This window comes from Ruditapes philippinarum, unplaced genomic scaffold (assembly GCF_026571515.1).
Source record: "Ruditapes philippinarum isolate M1 unplaced genomic scaffold, ASM2657151v2 ctg125_1_1_1_1, whole genome shotgun sequence".
Taxonomy (NCBI): domain Eukaryota; kingdom Metazoa; phylum Mollusca; class Bivalvia; order Venerida; family Veneridae; genus Ruditapes; species Ruditapes philippinarum.
In genome coordinates, this window is record NW_026853776.1 from 95,029 (window position 1) to 113,015 (window position 17,987).

At 31.5% G+C, this 17,987-nt stretch overlaps 1 protein-coding gene across 1 annotated transcript in view; it reads right to left on the bottom strand.

Annotated features, from left to right (window-relative positions):
* Positions 1-399: 399 nt before the first annotated feature.
* Positions 400-17,987, bottom strand: part of LOC132737848 (uncharacterized) — a 29,449-nt gene continuing 11,861 nt past the window's right edge. The window contains exons 7-24 of the mRNA XM_060725208.1: positions 17,096-17,320; positions 16,585-16,669; positions 15,830-15,990; positions 15,095-15,253; positions 14,394-14,507; positions 13,715-13,837; positions 11,923-12,089; positions 11,380-11,492; positions 10,811-10,950; positions 10,436-10,573; positions 10,013-10,129; positions 9,032-9,565; positions 7,355-8,405; positions 6,209-6,738; positions 5,269-5,396; positions 2,846-2,894; positions 2,105-2,334; positions 400-634 (exon numbers count right to left, since the gene is read on the bottom strand). Of these exons, the coding sequence (XP_060581191.1) occupies positions 506-634; positions 2,105-2,334; positions 2,846-2,894; positions 5,269-5,396; positions 6,209-6,738; positions 7,355-8,405; positions 9,032-9,565; positions 10,013-10,129; positions 10,436-10,573; positions 10,811-10,950; positions 11,380-11,492; positions 11,923-12,089; positions 13,715-13,837; positions 14,394-14,507; positions 15,095-15,253; positions 15,830-15,990; positions 16,585-16,669; positions 17,096-17,320 (4,193 nt within the window). The 3' untranslated portion in view covers positions 400-505. The remainder of the gene's footprint in view (positions 635-2,104; positions 2,335-2,845; positions 2,895-5,268; positions 5,397-6,208; positions 6,739-7,354; positions 8,406-9,031; positions 9,566-10,012; positions 10,130-10,435; positions 10,574-10,810; positions 10,951-11,379; positions 11,493-11,922; positions 12,090-13,714; positions 13,838-14,393; positions 14,508-15,094; positions 15,254-15,829; positions 15,991-16,584; positions 16,670-17,095; positions 17,321-17,987) is intronic.

Sequence of the window (17,987 nt, forward strand, 5' to 3'; positions counted from 1 at the left end):
CAAAATGGTGCCAAACCCACTTGCTTTTCTTATTTCTAGAAGCAGTTGTGTTCATTTATGTGTATATTGGAATAGAAATATTAGTATTAAAACGATAATATATCATTACCTCGCATTACCAAATACAAGTTATACAAAGTGTTGCCCACTGTTTACTTAAATGTGTTTTCAAAGCATAAAGTTAAATCATTTATATTTTGACAAAAAAGGTAAAGAAAATATTAATAAAGTCATACAAATGCATTATTAAGAATTTTGAAAATGATATTTTGTAATTCATAACATTTGAATAACTAGCATAAACCTTAATCAACATGTACTAAACAAAGAATATTTTTTTTAAAAAATATGTACATCATGTGACACGAGAAAACTTAAACACATAACTTCTGACACATCTAATAAACTAGCATTAAATTGATGACAAAATAATAAAACACAACACTCAAATTCATAAATAATCATAGTCATTCGACTATGAATTTATTAACGACTAAGACGAATGTTAGTTTTCACGACGTCTGAAGGAAAACAGCGATTTCCTGATGAGATTTGCAACAATGATAACATCATCAGCGCAATCATTTATATCTTCACACATCACTGGTACACGAAGAATCTTCACTGCTCTTATCTGAATATTAAATGATTTTTAGAATTACTTATTTTTTATATATGAGCCGCGTCATGACAAAACCAACAAAATGGGTTTGCAACCAGCATAGATCCAGACCAGCCTGCGCATCCGCGCAGTCTGATCTGGATCCATGATGTTCTCTATCAGTTTCTCTACTTGTAAAAGAGTAGTTAAGCGAACAGCATGGATCCTTATCAGACTGCGCGGATGCGCAGGCTGGTCTGGATCCATGCTGGTCACAAACCCATTATGTTGGTATTTGTCATGACGCGGCTCATATTTTTATTTTTATTACTTATCAAACATTTTGTACCTATAGATCTTTTCCTATTTTTTTGTTCTCTTGATATCAATAGAGAGTAAGAGGTCGTAATAACTAAATAAGAATGTTTCAAATTAAGTAAAAGAAATACGTACATTGTATGTTTATACCATAATTTAGTATATATTTAAAACAATTTTAATTAATTTCAAGGCAAAACTCAAAAAAAAGAGTTTTCATTTAAGGCAAAATATCTTTTTTTAAAGAATAAATCTATTAAATACAACTGAGCAAAAATTCATTGTAAAGCTTGATGATACTTGACTACGGATGAAATCTTTTAAATAAGTAATAGAAAGAGCACCGAAACACGAGGCTATCTGATTTGTACGAGGGGGCGTAGCCCCCGAGTATTAATCAGATTGCCGAGTGTTTTGGTGTTCTTTCTATTTTGTATCATAGTCAAACATGACAGCACGTTCCCTGTTGTCATAATATGAAACCCCGGAAAAAAATAACCAATGAATGAGCATCTGAATATGATAGTTCTGCCCCTTTCTCTTTCTCTGCTGTCACAATATGTAAACCCCGGCAAAAATGAACCAATCCACGGGCATTATCTGGAGTGCGGGTAATTGATACCTGCACTCCAGTTACCGCACTGTGCATGTATATGTATACGATTTAACTCTGACACTTTTTCTACAGAAAGGTCCCCAAACTATGATACAATTCAAGAAAAACTATTGTTGTGGGTTTTCAGACGGTAAACAAAAAAAATCTACATGCCTTTATAATTTTGGGGATGACCTATATGAAGACAGTGAGACATACTTATAACGAATTTCTATAGAATATTGCTCCGTTATATCAGAAATTCGTTTTATTATAAGGAATTGGATATAACGTATTTCGTCATGGCCATTGATGCAACGGTATATTTAAAACATAATGATAATTTACTTTTGAAAGATGGCAAGTGAAATCAATAATTACGATATTTCTTAAAAAAGTACACAATGATAAATAAAACGTGAACATTGTTTTATTATTTTAATTTTGTTAATCTGTTCAAGAAAATATTTATTTGTTTCATAAAAGTAACTGATTTAAGTTTGATTGACTGTCACAGCCCCAGCGATAGCGATAAATAAATAAATAAATGATCTATAAATATATTTTATGCTGTTTTGAGGTATACCTACCTTTCCATCATTACCGACTTTAAACAAAACGTCATCACATGTAAGCGTCTTTAGAACCAACTCATTTTCATGTAGAAGCTTTACAAAACTACAGACTTGGTGTAGTATGCATGTATACTGTTTAACAGTAAATGCATGATCTTTCTCGAAAACAGACAGGGACGACATCTTCTTGTTATATAATCCTCCAGATATAAAAGGGTGCATCAAAAGCATCGACTTTCCAGTTTCTAAAATATAAGATTAGAACGAAATAAACTAGATATGAAATAAATAAGAAAAATATAAATTTACATTTTTGACGCACAAAATGTTATCACCTTCATATCAAACATGACTGTGTAAAAACATATATACTTGCAACTAACAAATAGATGTACTTGCTAACTAAACACAACACTGTAAAACGTTTAAATAATTCTATATACAGGTATTCCTTGAATAGTTGCATTATATTATGTATCAATAATAATTACAGAAATACTGTATGAAAAGTGCAAGCGATTGACAAATACATTTTATTACATGAAGTTCTTAAGCCCAAAGTTAATTACAACATTCATCTCAAACTAATTTTCCTCTAGAGTAACATATCAAATGATATATTTTCCAAAAATAAAAACTATAAAATTAAAATCAATTATAAACAAACCATATTAGTTGAGGACAACGAAACCTAGCAACAATAAAATCTAATGGTATGTCAAAAATATTTTTTATGCTGTCTTTAAGAATTGTTACCTTTCGCATTTTCCGACTTTGTCTGCTCCTCAATGTTTGGACTGAATTTCTGTTTAATGCAAAATCAAAAAGATATATATGTATGTGACACGCAATATTTGCAATCCAGTTTTTACTACGCTTCACGCATATTAGAACAAAACAGAACAAACAAGCAAGTATTGCAAGCAATATAAATGCCACCTACCGGTTATATTCCAACAAAAAGTATATCATTTACATCCCTAATAAATGGGTCCGAACGAATTGTTATTTTAATAGTATTTTAAGTCTAGTTGTTGTAATAGCATCAAAAAAGGAAAACAAGACCACCGCATGAGGTATTAACGGTCATCTATAAAGGGCAACCACTATCAATAACAAGTTTTCAAAATATTATAACTTTTATAGGGGCATAACTTCTGAAATATTGGTTTTAGGATAATGTTCATTGTCTTACAAATTTATTTTACTGTATGCAGAAGACATGCTCCGATATGTGTCGCTTTTAAAATCGTGTATGTGAACAATAGGACCGCAATCCTATAACTTTATAAACAACCATAGTAATAAGCTAGGTCCCCGTGCTCACAAAAAGAGCAGAAGGAAGATCAAATGAGCCCGTTTTCATTTACATTGTTTTATGAAACTAATATTGGTCATAAAATACTAAAACTGTATGGTACAATTGGTAAAAATATTGCTCATTTGTAAAAAAACAAAACAAAAAAACAAGCAATTATCATAGTATTGCAAGCAATCCATAAGTCCCCTACCGGTTAGAACCCCAGCAACATTCTGAAGGGCCATTGGCCATTCACTTATGTTTCTATTTTAAGTAAATTTGTTGAAAAAGTTCTTTAAAAGTGATCACAGGAAACAGTTTTTATGTACAGACAGACAGACGGACTGAAAGACACTCTAAAGTTATTTTTTAAACATCTCTGTTATCAAAATATAACATTTTTAAAAGCAAAATTTTTAAAAACGAGATAACTCTTGAAATAAAGATGCAAGATGTCATACATGATGTGAGTGTAACAAAGAACAATTAGTAATGAAGGTATGAATAATGAATGTTTATTTTGAATTTGAAGTTAATGAAAGTTAAAAGAACGAATAGGAAAGATTAAAAGTTTAAGGAGGAAATAATTCTGGAAATATGGATGCTAGATTTATAAACCTTGTCATATTATTACGATGTGGAAGTTTGAAGAAAATCCTATCATGAATTAAGAAGTTGGAGCAAAAATTAACAATTTCTCAAAAAAAAGTCTAAGTTCAAAAGGGGCATAATTCTGGAAATAGTCTTGCTAGAGTATTGAACTTTCTCGCATATGTTGAGTGATAATAAGAAACATTTATATGAAGTTTGAAGTAGATACATTCAGAAAAAAAAGAAGTTATTAAAAAAAACAATATTTTTTTCATGAAAATTTTAAGTTCAAGGGAGGTAATTCTGATAAATTTTGTGCTAGAGTTGTAAATCTTGTCACATATGATGTGGTTGATGACTAGCAACTTATATTAAAAGTTTCAAGAAAATACCTTAAGAAATAAAGAACTTATAGTGAAAAAACTTAAACTAGACTCAGAAATCTTGAAATTCAGTCTATTTGTTGCCATAGCATCCAGAATTTTCAGCACAGGAAAAAAAGAAAAAGACGTGCATAATCTCCATACTGCCATCTATCCATATATCAAGTTTCATAAAAATATTTTCAGTACTTTTTGCGTTATCGCGGGATCCAGGTTATGTGTAAAATTTGCCATTTTTTCAGTCTATTTGTTGCCAAAGCAACCAGAATTTTCAACATAGGAAGAAAAGAAAAAGACGTGCATCATCTCCATACTGCCATCTATCCATATATCAAGTTTCATTAAAATATTTTCAGTACTTTTTGCGTTATCGCGGGATCAAGTTTTGTGGTCGGACGGACTGACGGACGGACAGACGGACGGACTGACGGACGGACAGACGGACGGAGGGTAAACCTAAAGTCCCCTCCAGTAAACCGGTAGGGGACTAATAACATTTTTTGGGGGGATAACAATATGAAATACAAAAATAATGGATACATTTTTTTTGGATTCATATTTCTATCAACTGTTAAACGCGCATATTTATTTATTGTTTAGTTTTTTCTAAGAGTTCAACATTATGCTATTTCAAGTCCACTTGTATTAAGCTTATATTGAAAATTTAACCTTTTAAAGTAAGAGAATAAACAAAGATTTGTAATTTTGAACCTTATCATGATCCTGATCTTTAACTCTTAGTGAACACGCGTCAGGTTCTTCAGAATGTTATTACAATTTAACAACTCTAATAAGCTTGTGACACTTGGTCTTACATTATAGAAATTTCAAAATAGTTACCATATAATGTATGGCTATGCCAATAAGCATTCTTTCTTTTATTTCCAAAAACTTGTTTTACTTACTGACTTTCCTAAAACAGCCGATAACGTGTACATAAATGGATTCAGTGCAGAGTTTATCGGTAATATCAAAACTGCTGTCCAGGCGTAAACTTCACCAGGTATGATGTATCCATTCATAGATAGAATACCTAAATTGTTTTAAGTATATTAAAATAAGAAAAGGCAAAAATGATATACAGTTACTGCAAATTTTAACTGATGGTACGAGGGGTGTTCAAATATGAATGCAACTGGGTAAATTTTCAGAAGTGCTTAACAAACAGTGCCAAAATAATTATCTCATCCTTTAAATTTCTCACAACCACATGAAATACAAAGTTTTAGTATTTTTCATCCAATTATTAAATGCGTTTTTATAATCTGTTGGAGGTATACTGTTCACACACTTGGAAATAGCCCAACCGAGATTTTTTCGCGTTTGATATTTTCTTCCAGCAAGGTGTTTTTTTAGCCTCGGAAATAGAACAAGGTACAAGGAACAAAATCTGACGAATAAGGAGGATGAGGCAGCTTAACAACCTTTTCCTGTGTCAGATATTCTCGTACAACGGGTCGACGGGTTTGAAAATATTTCCTTAATTTATGAAGGACATTGCCTTTGTAAAACTTGGCATTACAGATTTACCATTGAATAGCAGGACCTTGATTAGTAAAGAAAATTACATGCATGAAATTTTTGACGCTCATGGTGCGCTTTGCTATGCAAAATCTTTGACATCCTTTGCTTGTCCATATTTTGTTATGTATCTTTCGCACGGGCTCATTGAAGTGAACCCATGTCTCATCGTCAGTGATGGTATTTGCGAAAGATCGATTGTTGTATTTAGGGAAATGTTTTAACAATTCTTTTGAGATTCTTACCCGAGCAAGTTTTTGCTCTTTTGTAAGACTGTATGAAGATATTTTGTATATTTTATTGGTGCAAAATTAAATAGCTTACCCATGACACCAATCGGGAACCAGCACAAAAAGTCAGTAGTCACAACAAGCAGTAGGTTCCTGGCTACTGTTAAGTCGTATTTTCTTGAAACATTCATGGACTTCTGGGCTGTTCTTGTTTTCTTTATTTCTGCAAAGATGAAAAGCTGACCGGCTGCAATAAGTACAAAAGTGACAAAGTTGAGGCCGATGAAAATTACAACGGAATATAACCATCCTGGAGGTCTGTCACGTGTCAAAGGCAATGCGAGGCAAACACCAGATTTGCTGTAAAAGCTCCCTTCAAAGAAGTCGCTGTACAGGATTGGGAAGAGTGCAATGACCAAGGCAAGTACCCATCCGGCCAAGCTGGTAGCTACGGCTGATTTTGTTGTAAATCGTACCTGTCCAAAAGGGTACCTAATGACAAGAATTCTGTCAATTGTAATCAGACACATAAAAAAGACGCTTGTCTCCGAGGATGTGGTTGACAGTATGCCAGCAATCTTACATGTAGTGCCGTTTCGCCATTCTTCATCGACTTCAATATATCTGGAAAAGAGAATTACACCTCTTTATATCACAATATCATGAAAATGTAGTGTTATTTTGTGAGATAAATCTATACGACCTACAGTTTTTGTATTGTTATAATGTAACTCACTGAACAGAATGCGTGTACTTTTACAGCTTTAAAGTGAAAATTAATGGTCTACAATTGGCTCATTTTCCGTAAGTAATTTGAATATTGAAAATGCTATAGGAAGGTATTATTTGAATATTTTTTATAAAATATTGCTTGAGAGAAAAATGTTTATAAATTTTTATGTGATATTGTATGCGCATTTTAATGCTGAATAATAATATAAAGTTCTAGGACACTTTATCGTCTGCTATATAAGTAATTTCGGATCCTGTATATCAATCTCACACTTACCAACAACATCTGACCAGTACAGGTGTAATTCTTTTGTGGTTTGTTGTTACATGTGATACTTATTTCTATCAACGTAATTATTTATTACATTTCATACTTTCAATTGTAGACCAGTTAGGGTTGTTTAAGTTACAAAGTTTTAAAATCTTTTTTCAAAAAAAAACATCAAGTAAATATATATCAATATTTTGTAGAATCAGTTAATTATTAAATAAATTGTTTTATAAATACCTTTCTCGGAACCAGTAATCTGCTATTGCGATAATTAACATGTATATGCCCATCAACAGATCAGCAACAGCAAGGTTTGTAACAAATATACCATACCCGAGTTTAAATCGTTTCCTGTCATAAACTAAACGATATATCAAGGACATGACGTTTCCTGACAGTGCCATGACACCAATTACCCATAACAGTACTCGTAAAACTGTTTTTCGCATTAGATCCTCACATGAAGAAAATTCATCTCTATGGGGTAGACATTGTTCCTCACTTAAGCCAAGTGGCCTTACACAGCAAAACTTGAACGCTGGGGTTATGATTTTTTCAACCCCTGTTACACCTGTGAATAATCCTTTACTAAATTCTTTAATTGGATTATTCTGTATGTTGATAGAATAACAATTCATTCCATTAAATGATTCGTCTTCGATATACCGAATTCGGTTATTTGATAAGTCAAGTCTTGACAGATTTAATCCAGAAAACGTATCTTTATCTAATACTTCAATACTTGCCATTTTGAGATTGAGAAACTCTACTTTCAGACCATTGAAAGCACCTGCTTCTAGTGTACGGAGCTGGCTATTTCCATGTAAATACAATATTTTGAGTTTCCGTAAATTTATAAAAGTATCTTTTAGGAATGTTTCAAACAAATTATGACTTATGTCTAGCGATACTACGTTGGCATGGCACTCAAGTTGTTTCCTATTAAGTGCTTTAAGATGACAAACTGAAGCGTTTATTTCACGTAGGTTGAAAATATACAGTCTACATAATAATGGTAAATCCATCACATATTGACACAGTTTAACTGTATTACTTACATCAAGGATTCGTAAGGGTGATTGCAGGTGTTCATAACTTAATTTTGATTCAACGCCAGAACAGTTTATTACAGCTAAACTACATGTGCATCCAGTAGGACATTTTATTTCACATTTTTCTTCGTCATCATCGTACGGACAATGTTTCTTTCCATCACACACTTGGTTCATTGGAATACACACTCTGCTCATACTGCAACGGTACATTCCTTCGCAATCGGTGTTACCAGCTGTTAAAATAGAAGGTGATCTAAAATAGCTGCATCAATGAAATAATACTTAAAAATGATTTCCATCAGATGAGTAAAGACTTCCTTTTTAATTTGAAAATTGTAGAAAAAAAACAGTTTATGTGTTAAATATAACGCAAAGTGACGAAGTCACATGTTTTCCATTAATTTGTTTATAGACCTAGGAAAACGTAACCAATGAATTTGCAGCGTTTGCAAAATATGACCCCCCCCCCCCCAATTTAGAATTGTTTTCATTTTCCAAAACATTCCAAAACATTCATATCAAATCAAAATTGTAATAAATCTAGCCTCGGTTTTATTTGTCGAGTCCAGAAAATCAATATCAAATAAATATTGTACTCCGTCTAGTCTAGACTTCATCAACGAGTGGAAAAATCCTTATCAATACATATTGTTCTTAATTAACAAAGTTTTGTCGAAATGTTAAACTGATTTGTGTTTAAAGAAACGGCTATGCTGAATGCATAACAAAGAACTTGTCCAATATAGTTTTGCAGCTGTGTAATTCATTAATATTCTCAACATTGAGCACTAAACTCATGATATAAACATATAAAAAGACAACCAATCATATCTATGTCTAGATTTTAATTACACCTTACGTTTACATATTTCCGGAAACAATGCTGAGCCTATTGTACCGAGTAATCCAGGTTGATTAATGCGAATATTGGTCAGAGTAGCTGATTTCTTCACAGTCACCATTTCCTTCATGCCTTCGTCAATTGTCACAAAATATTGATGAACATTTTCTAATTTGAAAGGTGGTTTCTCACTAAAGTATGGGAGAAGGTGCGTTTTGATGTTGTCGGAAATCCAAATGATACCGTTGGTCTCTTTCAAATTATCTTTCCACACACTGTCAAACATATAAGAAGGGTTTTCAAATTTCGTTCTCATGTAACTATTTGATTTTATATCAAAACTTATGGATAATGGTTGCTGAAACTCTCCGGCATAATTACCAAATTCATCAAAATCAACAAAATTTACTTCTGCAACTATCCTTACTGTAGAGTTTGCTGTATAGAGCGAACCTCCTAATAAAGACTGTATGTCAATATATTTGGTTTGAAAAACGTCACCCTCTTGTTCATATATAATAAGAATATTCCTTGTTTCGGCATTGCTGCATGCTGTAATTAAAGAAATTAAATTTTTGGGGAGATAAACAAATGGTTTTTAGTAAAATACTGTAAAGAATTTATTCTAACAACCCATTTAAGAAGCAAAAGTTCTTAGAGGATTTCACAACAAATCACAACAAATACAAGATAAAAATTAGCAATATTAAGAAACTAGAGATGATTTTAATGAAATAAATTCTAATTTACAAACTAGAAAAAAACACATATAGTGTGGTGTACATATATGAAACTATTTATATCATCAGAGTGCTAGCAAACGACATGGTTTTTAGTTTATATTGCGGCATATTAAAATGTGTTTCTTTAAAAAAGGAACAATATTGCCAGAAGGACGGCTTCAATTCTTCCGTGATGCTATCTCTTTTTTAACATTAAAATTACTTACAAGCAATGTGATATCTGGGTTTGGACTAAATAAATCTTTAAACTATTTACCACAGTTACTTTCATCGGCTCCATCACCACAATCAACATAACCATTACATACAAGCATATACGGAATACAGTAACTGTCAGGGCATTTATAGTAATATTTAGGACAATTGAAATCTCCTGCAATGAAAACAATAACCTTATGTACAAGTGACTATGGTGTATAAATCAAAATTAAATGTTTTGAAGAACCCAGACAAACCTAGCCATGTGATATTTATTTTAAAATAAATCATTTTTTATTACTTTATGTTACTTTGATATTCTGATATTTTTACTTCTTAAACCTTTCAAAGAATATTTAATTCCATTATATCAACTATTTCGTCTGTTATCTAAAAATCTATAAATATTATATATTCCGAGTAATTTTAATTTTTCACGCCAATATCACAAGTTAAGGTTAAGATGAAAATACACACATACCACAATTTTGTAAATGATTTAAGGAACGACATCCAGTTACTCTTCCTCTTGAATCTTTATTGTACAAACATCTGCTATTAGCACTTACAGTGTTGACACCACTTCGACAGAAAATTCCTGTATCTGTATTTTTTACCTCTTTTAAGATATATATTTAATTGAGTTAGAATTGAATTTACTTTGACATTGTCAGACAATACAGTTTTAAATTTCAAAAGAGATAAAATGATTTATTTTGTTGTGATAAATGCCCTGTTTCCAGATTTGTTTCTTCGTGTATTTCCCTATCATCAAATGTATGAAGATAATATACTTATGAAACTTTTACAAACATTGAAATCGTAAGTGTATAGATCACTAAATATTATTTCTTACCTTTTTTGCAAATAACATTACCGATATGTAATCTGTTTTGGTAATCATTGTTAGTAAAACTTTCTGTGGTTTGTAAAAGAAATGAGTCATAAATTTCCCCATCTGACACCATTTCTAGTTTAAAAGACGTGTTAAAAGACCTGAAAAGAAAATTAAAAAATAAAAAGAAATGACATGTTTATACAAAACGACTGTCAGTTCATATTTTGTTCAAAATGCGACGTGGTTTAAAATAAAACACCTCCGTTATTTTTGATGTGCTAGTTATTCTGAAAGCTTCAAGAAAATGAAAGAAAAAGAAAACAAGGAAAATCATATCGCAGGCATACGTTTCAAACTTTGACAAATTCAACGATATAAATGTCATTTATAGTGAAACACTCATAATTTTACGTCCTAAGTAAATAAAGACTACGACTTTGTTCAATGTACCTGAATATGTTATGTTTTTACTCTTTTTGAGATGTTTATATCAGATCAATGTAAGTGATAAATATAATTATATCAATTAAGTTTAGTGTTTTAAATGTCAGTAATAAGTTTGGTATATTCTCATAACTCAAACATACCCATTAGTCTCGTCACTGCCAGAGTGCAGGTCAAATTCCCAGTCATAGGTGTGATAAGTCATATTTTCCAAATCCATTACTTTCATTTGTTCCAGTCGGGGAACTTCTGAAAACTGAAAGGAATACAACAGTTAAACTATTTGGCACATTTAGATCTTTCATCAAACATAAGTCAATGATTTTTGTTGAAAACATTAAAAAAGTATTTTTGTATGGCTTCTGAGCCTGTTTTACTATGTTAATGAAATCATTTATTGATAGAACGGAGTATTATTCTGATATAAATATAATTTAGATAAAAAAGAAATATTATTTCATTCTTAATATTACAGAAGATGTTTTTCATGTCGAAAATAAATGAGCGTACCTGAAATAAAAAGAAAACAAACAAAAATGTAACAAAAACATAATAAAAGGTGTTTGTAGTCAATATCGATCTTTATCAATAAAGTCTTTGTATATTGTGCCACAAGTGTACAAACTGAATCTTTTCTAATAAATGTAACTATTTTCTTCTTTAAACATTTCTTACTAATCATTTACCTTCTGTTTGCATTTGTATCCGGCATTTAGCGCTTCTTTGATACCCGGTGTAGTTATCTTATATAATGTAGTTGATATTTGCTTCCAGTCAGAATTCATGAATGACATTGTAATCATCTTATCGGTGTGTATATTGTTAAAGTCACAGTAAACGTATATCTGATTCTCTAGAAAAAAAAGAAACTCACCTACTATAAAATATAAAAAACATGGAAATATTATTTATATACAAGTGGAAAAACAAGATAGGAATAATCCACGCTCATAAGTCAAACATTGATACATCATGTTCAGCTTTAAGAAATAAGGTAGAGACTAAATATCTTGCTGGCAATAACCATATTATTCTTTCATCTCTAATAACAGTTATCCCAATATTAATCATTTGACAACATAATTATTACCTCTAACCGTGTAAATATTTTCCACTCTTTTGTAAACACACACTTCACAAGTTTCACAGATCCTTCGTATGTCGAATACAGCCTGCTCGTCTCGCCAAATGAACATCCACATACGTGTACAAACCAAGCAGTTTAAGGAATCCACACGTGTCACCAAGACAACTAAGGATTTGTGTTCAATTTCCTGCACCAAACTCTATTAGAGAAGCACAACCGTATATTGTTAACACATATCTCACCGACATCTGCACCAGAACGTTTTCAACATAAAATGTTGCTCTAAAGCAATTACACACCGTAAAACAAGGCACAAACTCATCTTAAATGCTCATAGCTTCTTATTCTTATTCCTAATGTGATTATCGCGCCGAATATCCGTTTATCTCACACCCATAAGAATATAACCAATCATTCAGCCGAGCCTCCTTGCACAACGTGATGTTCCAAAAGAAATCATTTTTGGATCCAGTCTTATCTTATCAATTAAGCCTCGTTTTCATTCCAGAGTCCAAAAGGCTCATAACGAATCCATATGGTTTTATTTGCTGCCTTTTTTCATAGGGATTGACAATCCAGTTTTTTTCAATTTTGAATTTCCTTATTACAGTTGTATAAAAGTCTTAAATAACATCGACTTGATTTTGTTCATATTCAAAGATTTGGAACAGTTAACATGAGATCTAAAAATATACTTTGCTCAAATTTGATGTTTGAAAATATTGATAACTGCTACACAGCCTCTTTGTAAATATAAAATAAACATGATTTGGCTTCGTTCAACGTAGATATGTTATGTTTTAAACTCTTTACGCTATTAGTAGTCACAATATGAATATATCGTGTCATTAAGAAACTGGCAGTTATTTTTTTAAGAAAAGACCAACTACATTCGTCCTTTAATAGCGAATGCAGCTTTCAATACAAAATTTGAACACTTTTTTACTCAAATTTAAAACATTCAGTCATGATTTCATAGATTATAATTTTCTGTGATAAGGATATTTTACTCAAATATGAGTATAGTATATCTTTAACTATGTTAAACAAAAAGATTGATGAGAAATATATCATTTCTATCATATTTCTAATAACAAACATAACACATATTGATAGGTTGACACTATGCATTGCTTCTTTGGTTGTCTAATAATTGTGTTCATTACTGCAGACGACACATCTTTCAGCATATTTCTATCTGTCCCTCACATGTAGAGATATACCGACACTGTAAAGGTGAAATGGCGACTTTTTCCACCCTCAGGCTGACGATCTAAACGTTCGTTTAAGATACTACTAATTCTTACAGAAAAAAAGGAGAGAAAAAAACGTGTATATAAAAACATATGAGGAAGGACATCAGTGAGATAGGGAAAGAAACTTATATTTACCACAATCTGTTTCATCACTGCCATCGAGACAATGAACTTCGCCGTCACAAGCGTGACGTATTGGTATACACTCTCCACTTGTACATGTAAATTGCAGCGAAATGTGTTTGCATACGTGGAATTCTACAAAGAAAATTGATATCCAACAATTTGATGAACACTGTGTGTATACTTTGGTAAGTTTTAGGGAATTTTTAAATCTAAAATTTAATAGTGACACGTGATGTAAAAAAAATATTTTTCTTCATCGGGTCACAAATGAACAGTTTATTACCAAACAGTAAAATAACATCGAGACACGACGCTTAAAAAGTCTCCGAGTACAAATCAGATTGCCGAGTGCTTCTATATGTTCTTTCTCTTTTGTATTATAGGCAAAAGTAGTTTACGAGCATCTGAATATGACTCTTCTATCGTTATCCCTTTCCCTGTCATGACAATAAAGAACCTCAGAAAAAAATGTAGCCAATCAACGAGTATGCTCCAATTTAATTACCTACACACAGTGTGGTAACTGGACTGCGGGTAACTTATCCATGTACTCCAGTTAAAGCACTGTGCATGTATGGGCGGGCACATTTTCAATAGAAAAGGCTCAAAACTAATGGTAATAGCATGATAAAGAGCTCTTAAACATTTAAGAAAAGCAGACAAAAAGCACGATAAATAGAAAAATTACCACAATATTCATCCTCAGCATTGTAACAGTCATTCTTGAAATCGCAGACCCTACTTACGTGGATGCATCGACCGTCATTGCATTCGAATTCGTTTTCCAGACAACTATAGGGTTCTAAAAACCGAATGAAAAGTAACTAATGTTTACATCTGTTTAATCATGAAATGTTCCCACTCACTGTAAATTTGCTATAACATACGTGTACATCTTTTTTCCATTAAATGGCAATTTTGTTTCTGTAATGGTATCTCTGATTTTTATTGACTTAAAAGACAATGGTGTTATTTTATTATCTTAAAGGTATGTTGAACCTAAAAATGTTGAAACTTATTTTTCAATAACATTTATTTCTGGTTTGTTTCTGTTACTGATTCCAAAGCAAAAAGTTAAGCATTTATCTTATAGACATCTTTTGCATCTTTTTGCGTTTTGTAAATTAGAACATATATAATGATTTAGTATTTTGTATTGAAGTCAATATTCTTTGTTTTCATTTATGAATTTTTGACGAATTATTTTACATGCAGCGCTAATTTCTTCCAGATTACAAGCGACTCACATTTTGAAGTCAATATTACAACTTTTAAAATACACATGGTTGTCCTTTTTAAAGAATAAAAATATATCTAGGGTCTAATGTGACTTTAAATGCGTTATAAAGATGAATATAAGAGACTCAATCTCTTATATTGTCAACTTACTAGAAGTACAATTTCTTTCATCTGATGCATCTAGGCACTCGCTGACAGCATTACACAATGCCAATGCATGTACGTATTCGCCGCTTCCACATTCAAATAATGTATGCGAGTCCTGTTTAGTTCGAGTTTTATCCACTTCTTTGTATTTCGATGATATGCCTAAATATATCAATAAACATTTGGTACTTCCTGTATTGTATAAGTGCTTTATATCACGAATGTGACCTGCTTAGCGGTTCGTGTCAAATCAAATTTCAATTCTGTATAAAGTAAGTTGTGTATAGTTTTAAATGTAGAATGTATCATTAAGATGAATTCAAAGAGTATGAATTTGAATATACAAGATTCTTCATATACCATTAAAGACATTTTTAATCATTTGGAGATTGAACATTTCTTACGCAGGTGTTAGTGGGCTGGAGAGAAGCTGCAATTTTCATTGTTTTTACATAAACAGGTTCAATCAAACCAAGTCTGCGATATTCACATATACGTATATATTAATTGTTATATTGCATTTCTAGTAGTATTTACACTACTGTATAAATTAATATTGAAAGACATTGGTCACAGTTTAAAGGAGAGGCAGCCGTTTGCCAATACAACTAACACATTTTATTAACCATTGTGAATGATACTGTTTTTAGTGAAAAAAAATGGTTTAATTATTTGTCATAATATACGTGTGTATTTCCTTGCAATAGAAATCTAATGACCATTATTTGTCATAGATACCTTCAGTTGCGCGTCCAAGAACTTCCTCACAGGCAAACACTGTGAGATCACGCAAGTACGTAATTCCAGCAATTACTTTCCAAGGGTTTTCATTTTCAATCGGATATAAGTACATTATTACATTCTGCATCTTTTCAATTTTAGAAGGTTCATTTCCGTCCCTTAAAATAAAATTTTAGAAACGTAGCTCTCCTCACATGAATTTTACGTACTTTTTCAGATGCATTTAATTAAAACATTTATTCAATTGATTTGTGTCAAAGATTGAGGCTTTTTCAAATCAATGACGGGTTACTTTCATATAATCATAATAAAAGTTCCATATTGTGCCTGCTCTAGTCTCAAAAATATTTCAGTGCATGTTAATTTCATATCCATTTCTAAGAGGTAAAAAAGAAGAAAAAACTATGCCAATATTTACTAGAATTAAAACATTTTTAAAACTAAACATGCATTTACCTCTTCATATATAACCAAAGTTTAAAATTATTGATGAACTGTTTTCAGTGATAAACAATAAATCAACACGGAATTGGACAAAACACCCTTAATTACAATTGGTTCAAACACAGATATCCGGCGTATATGCGATTCTCTTCGTGCTAGAAATGAAATTGCAATTTTGTCAAAAACAATATCGGGGTTCCTAGAACGTCTGCGACGCTTTCGAAAGAAATACCAGTTAAGATCGCCGTGAAAGGGGCAAGATTATAGTCGTTTTACTGGGGTATAGAATGAAATAATTTACAATATACCATGCAGTAAATGTCAGCGGTGATCCGTCATTCCAAAACTGCAGTAAACCGTATCCAGTCATTTCATCCGGTTCTAACGTTAAACCTGTAATAATTGAAAATGACGAATTAACGTCTGCATAAAATTCAGTGGTCATCCATAAAAAGGCTTAAATAACTCTTTAACTGGTCATTACAACTGAAAAGAAATGTCACTCGATGTATTTTGAGTCTAAACAAAGTGCTACACTATCCTAACATGATACTCATAATATTTCTTATTTTATGATTTTTTACAGGGGATCAAATATCTAGGTCTTAAGACAAAAGTTCTTTCTCTTTAGTTGTGAAATTTAAGTCAAAATGGCCTAAATATACCCTCGCACATTTTTAATTGAAACTACCAGCACTATTTTGGTAGTTTATGAAAATATAATACAAGATATCCTTATCAGAACTATTAAGAATATATAAAATCATCAAAACACAGAGAAGCTTTTTTCACTGCCAGAGATAACTGAGTAGCTCTTACCTATGTATGTAAATGCCATAGTAGGATTTGCACCGTGTGTACCTTTCGTTTTAATCACATCGTAATAGAAGTTTAGCAATAATTCACGTGTAAATTGTTGTTCTTTTTTCGACTTTAAGTTTATTAATGTCATCTTCAAATTTTCACAATTTCCTTGTGCTATATCCCAACTGCTTCCGGTTCTTGATTTGAGGTGATAAAATTTCTTGAACTCATCTACGCATACTTAAAAAATAAAAGACAAAACATGTAAAGTTTTGCTATAATCATTGATTTTCTATTAGATTATAGTATTGAAATTTTTCATTCTAAACTGACCAAAAACGATTTTACTTTATAATTTGTAATCCTTTTCAGGAATTTTAATCAAATTTCGAATGATTGAAAACTAATTATTAAGCATTTGAATTCTGGTGAAAATCATCTGTTAAGATGATGTGAAGATAAGCTGCCTGATAAATTATTATAACTTTATTGTCATGCTAGTCTAAAACATATGTTCGCCTTTGATTCTTGGCTTGTTTAATAAGACATATCACCAAAGGAAATGCCTATTTCCTGAAACAGCTTTTTGTCGATATTTTACAATGCAAAATATGTTATTGAATATAAAAAAGCAGCATACACTGTATGCATCAGTAACATTGACCCAAATAACCCTAGGCTCAGAGACCCAACTCAACAAACCAAAATATATTAACTTCTTTCCAACTGGTGGACACTGAGTTGACACCAGTGCAAATAAATTGTTAATCAAGTTTATTATAATTCCAAACTTTATGTCTTACCTTATGATTGGTTTTCCTTGCTATTGAACAACACAAATTTATTGTTTTGTATTGGTCTATGAATTTCGAATTTTTATACAAAATGATATTTATTTTATTAGCGT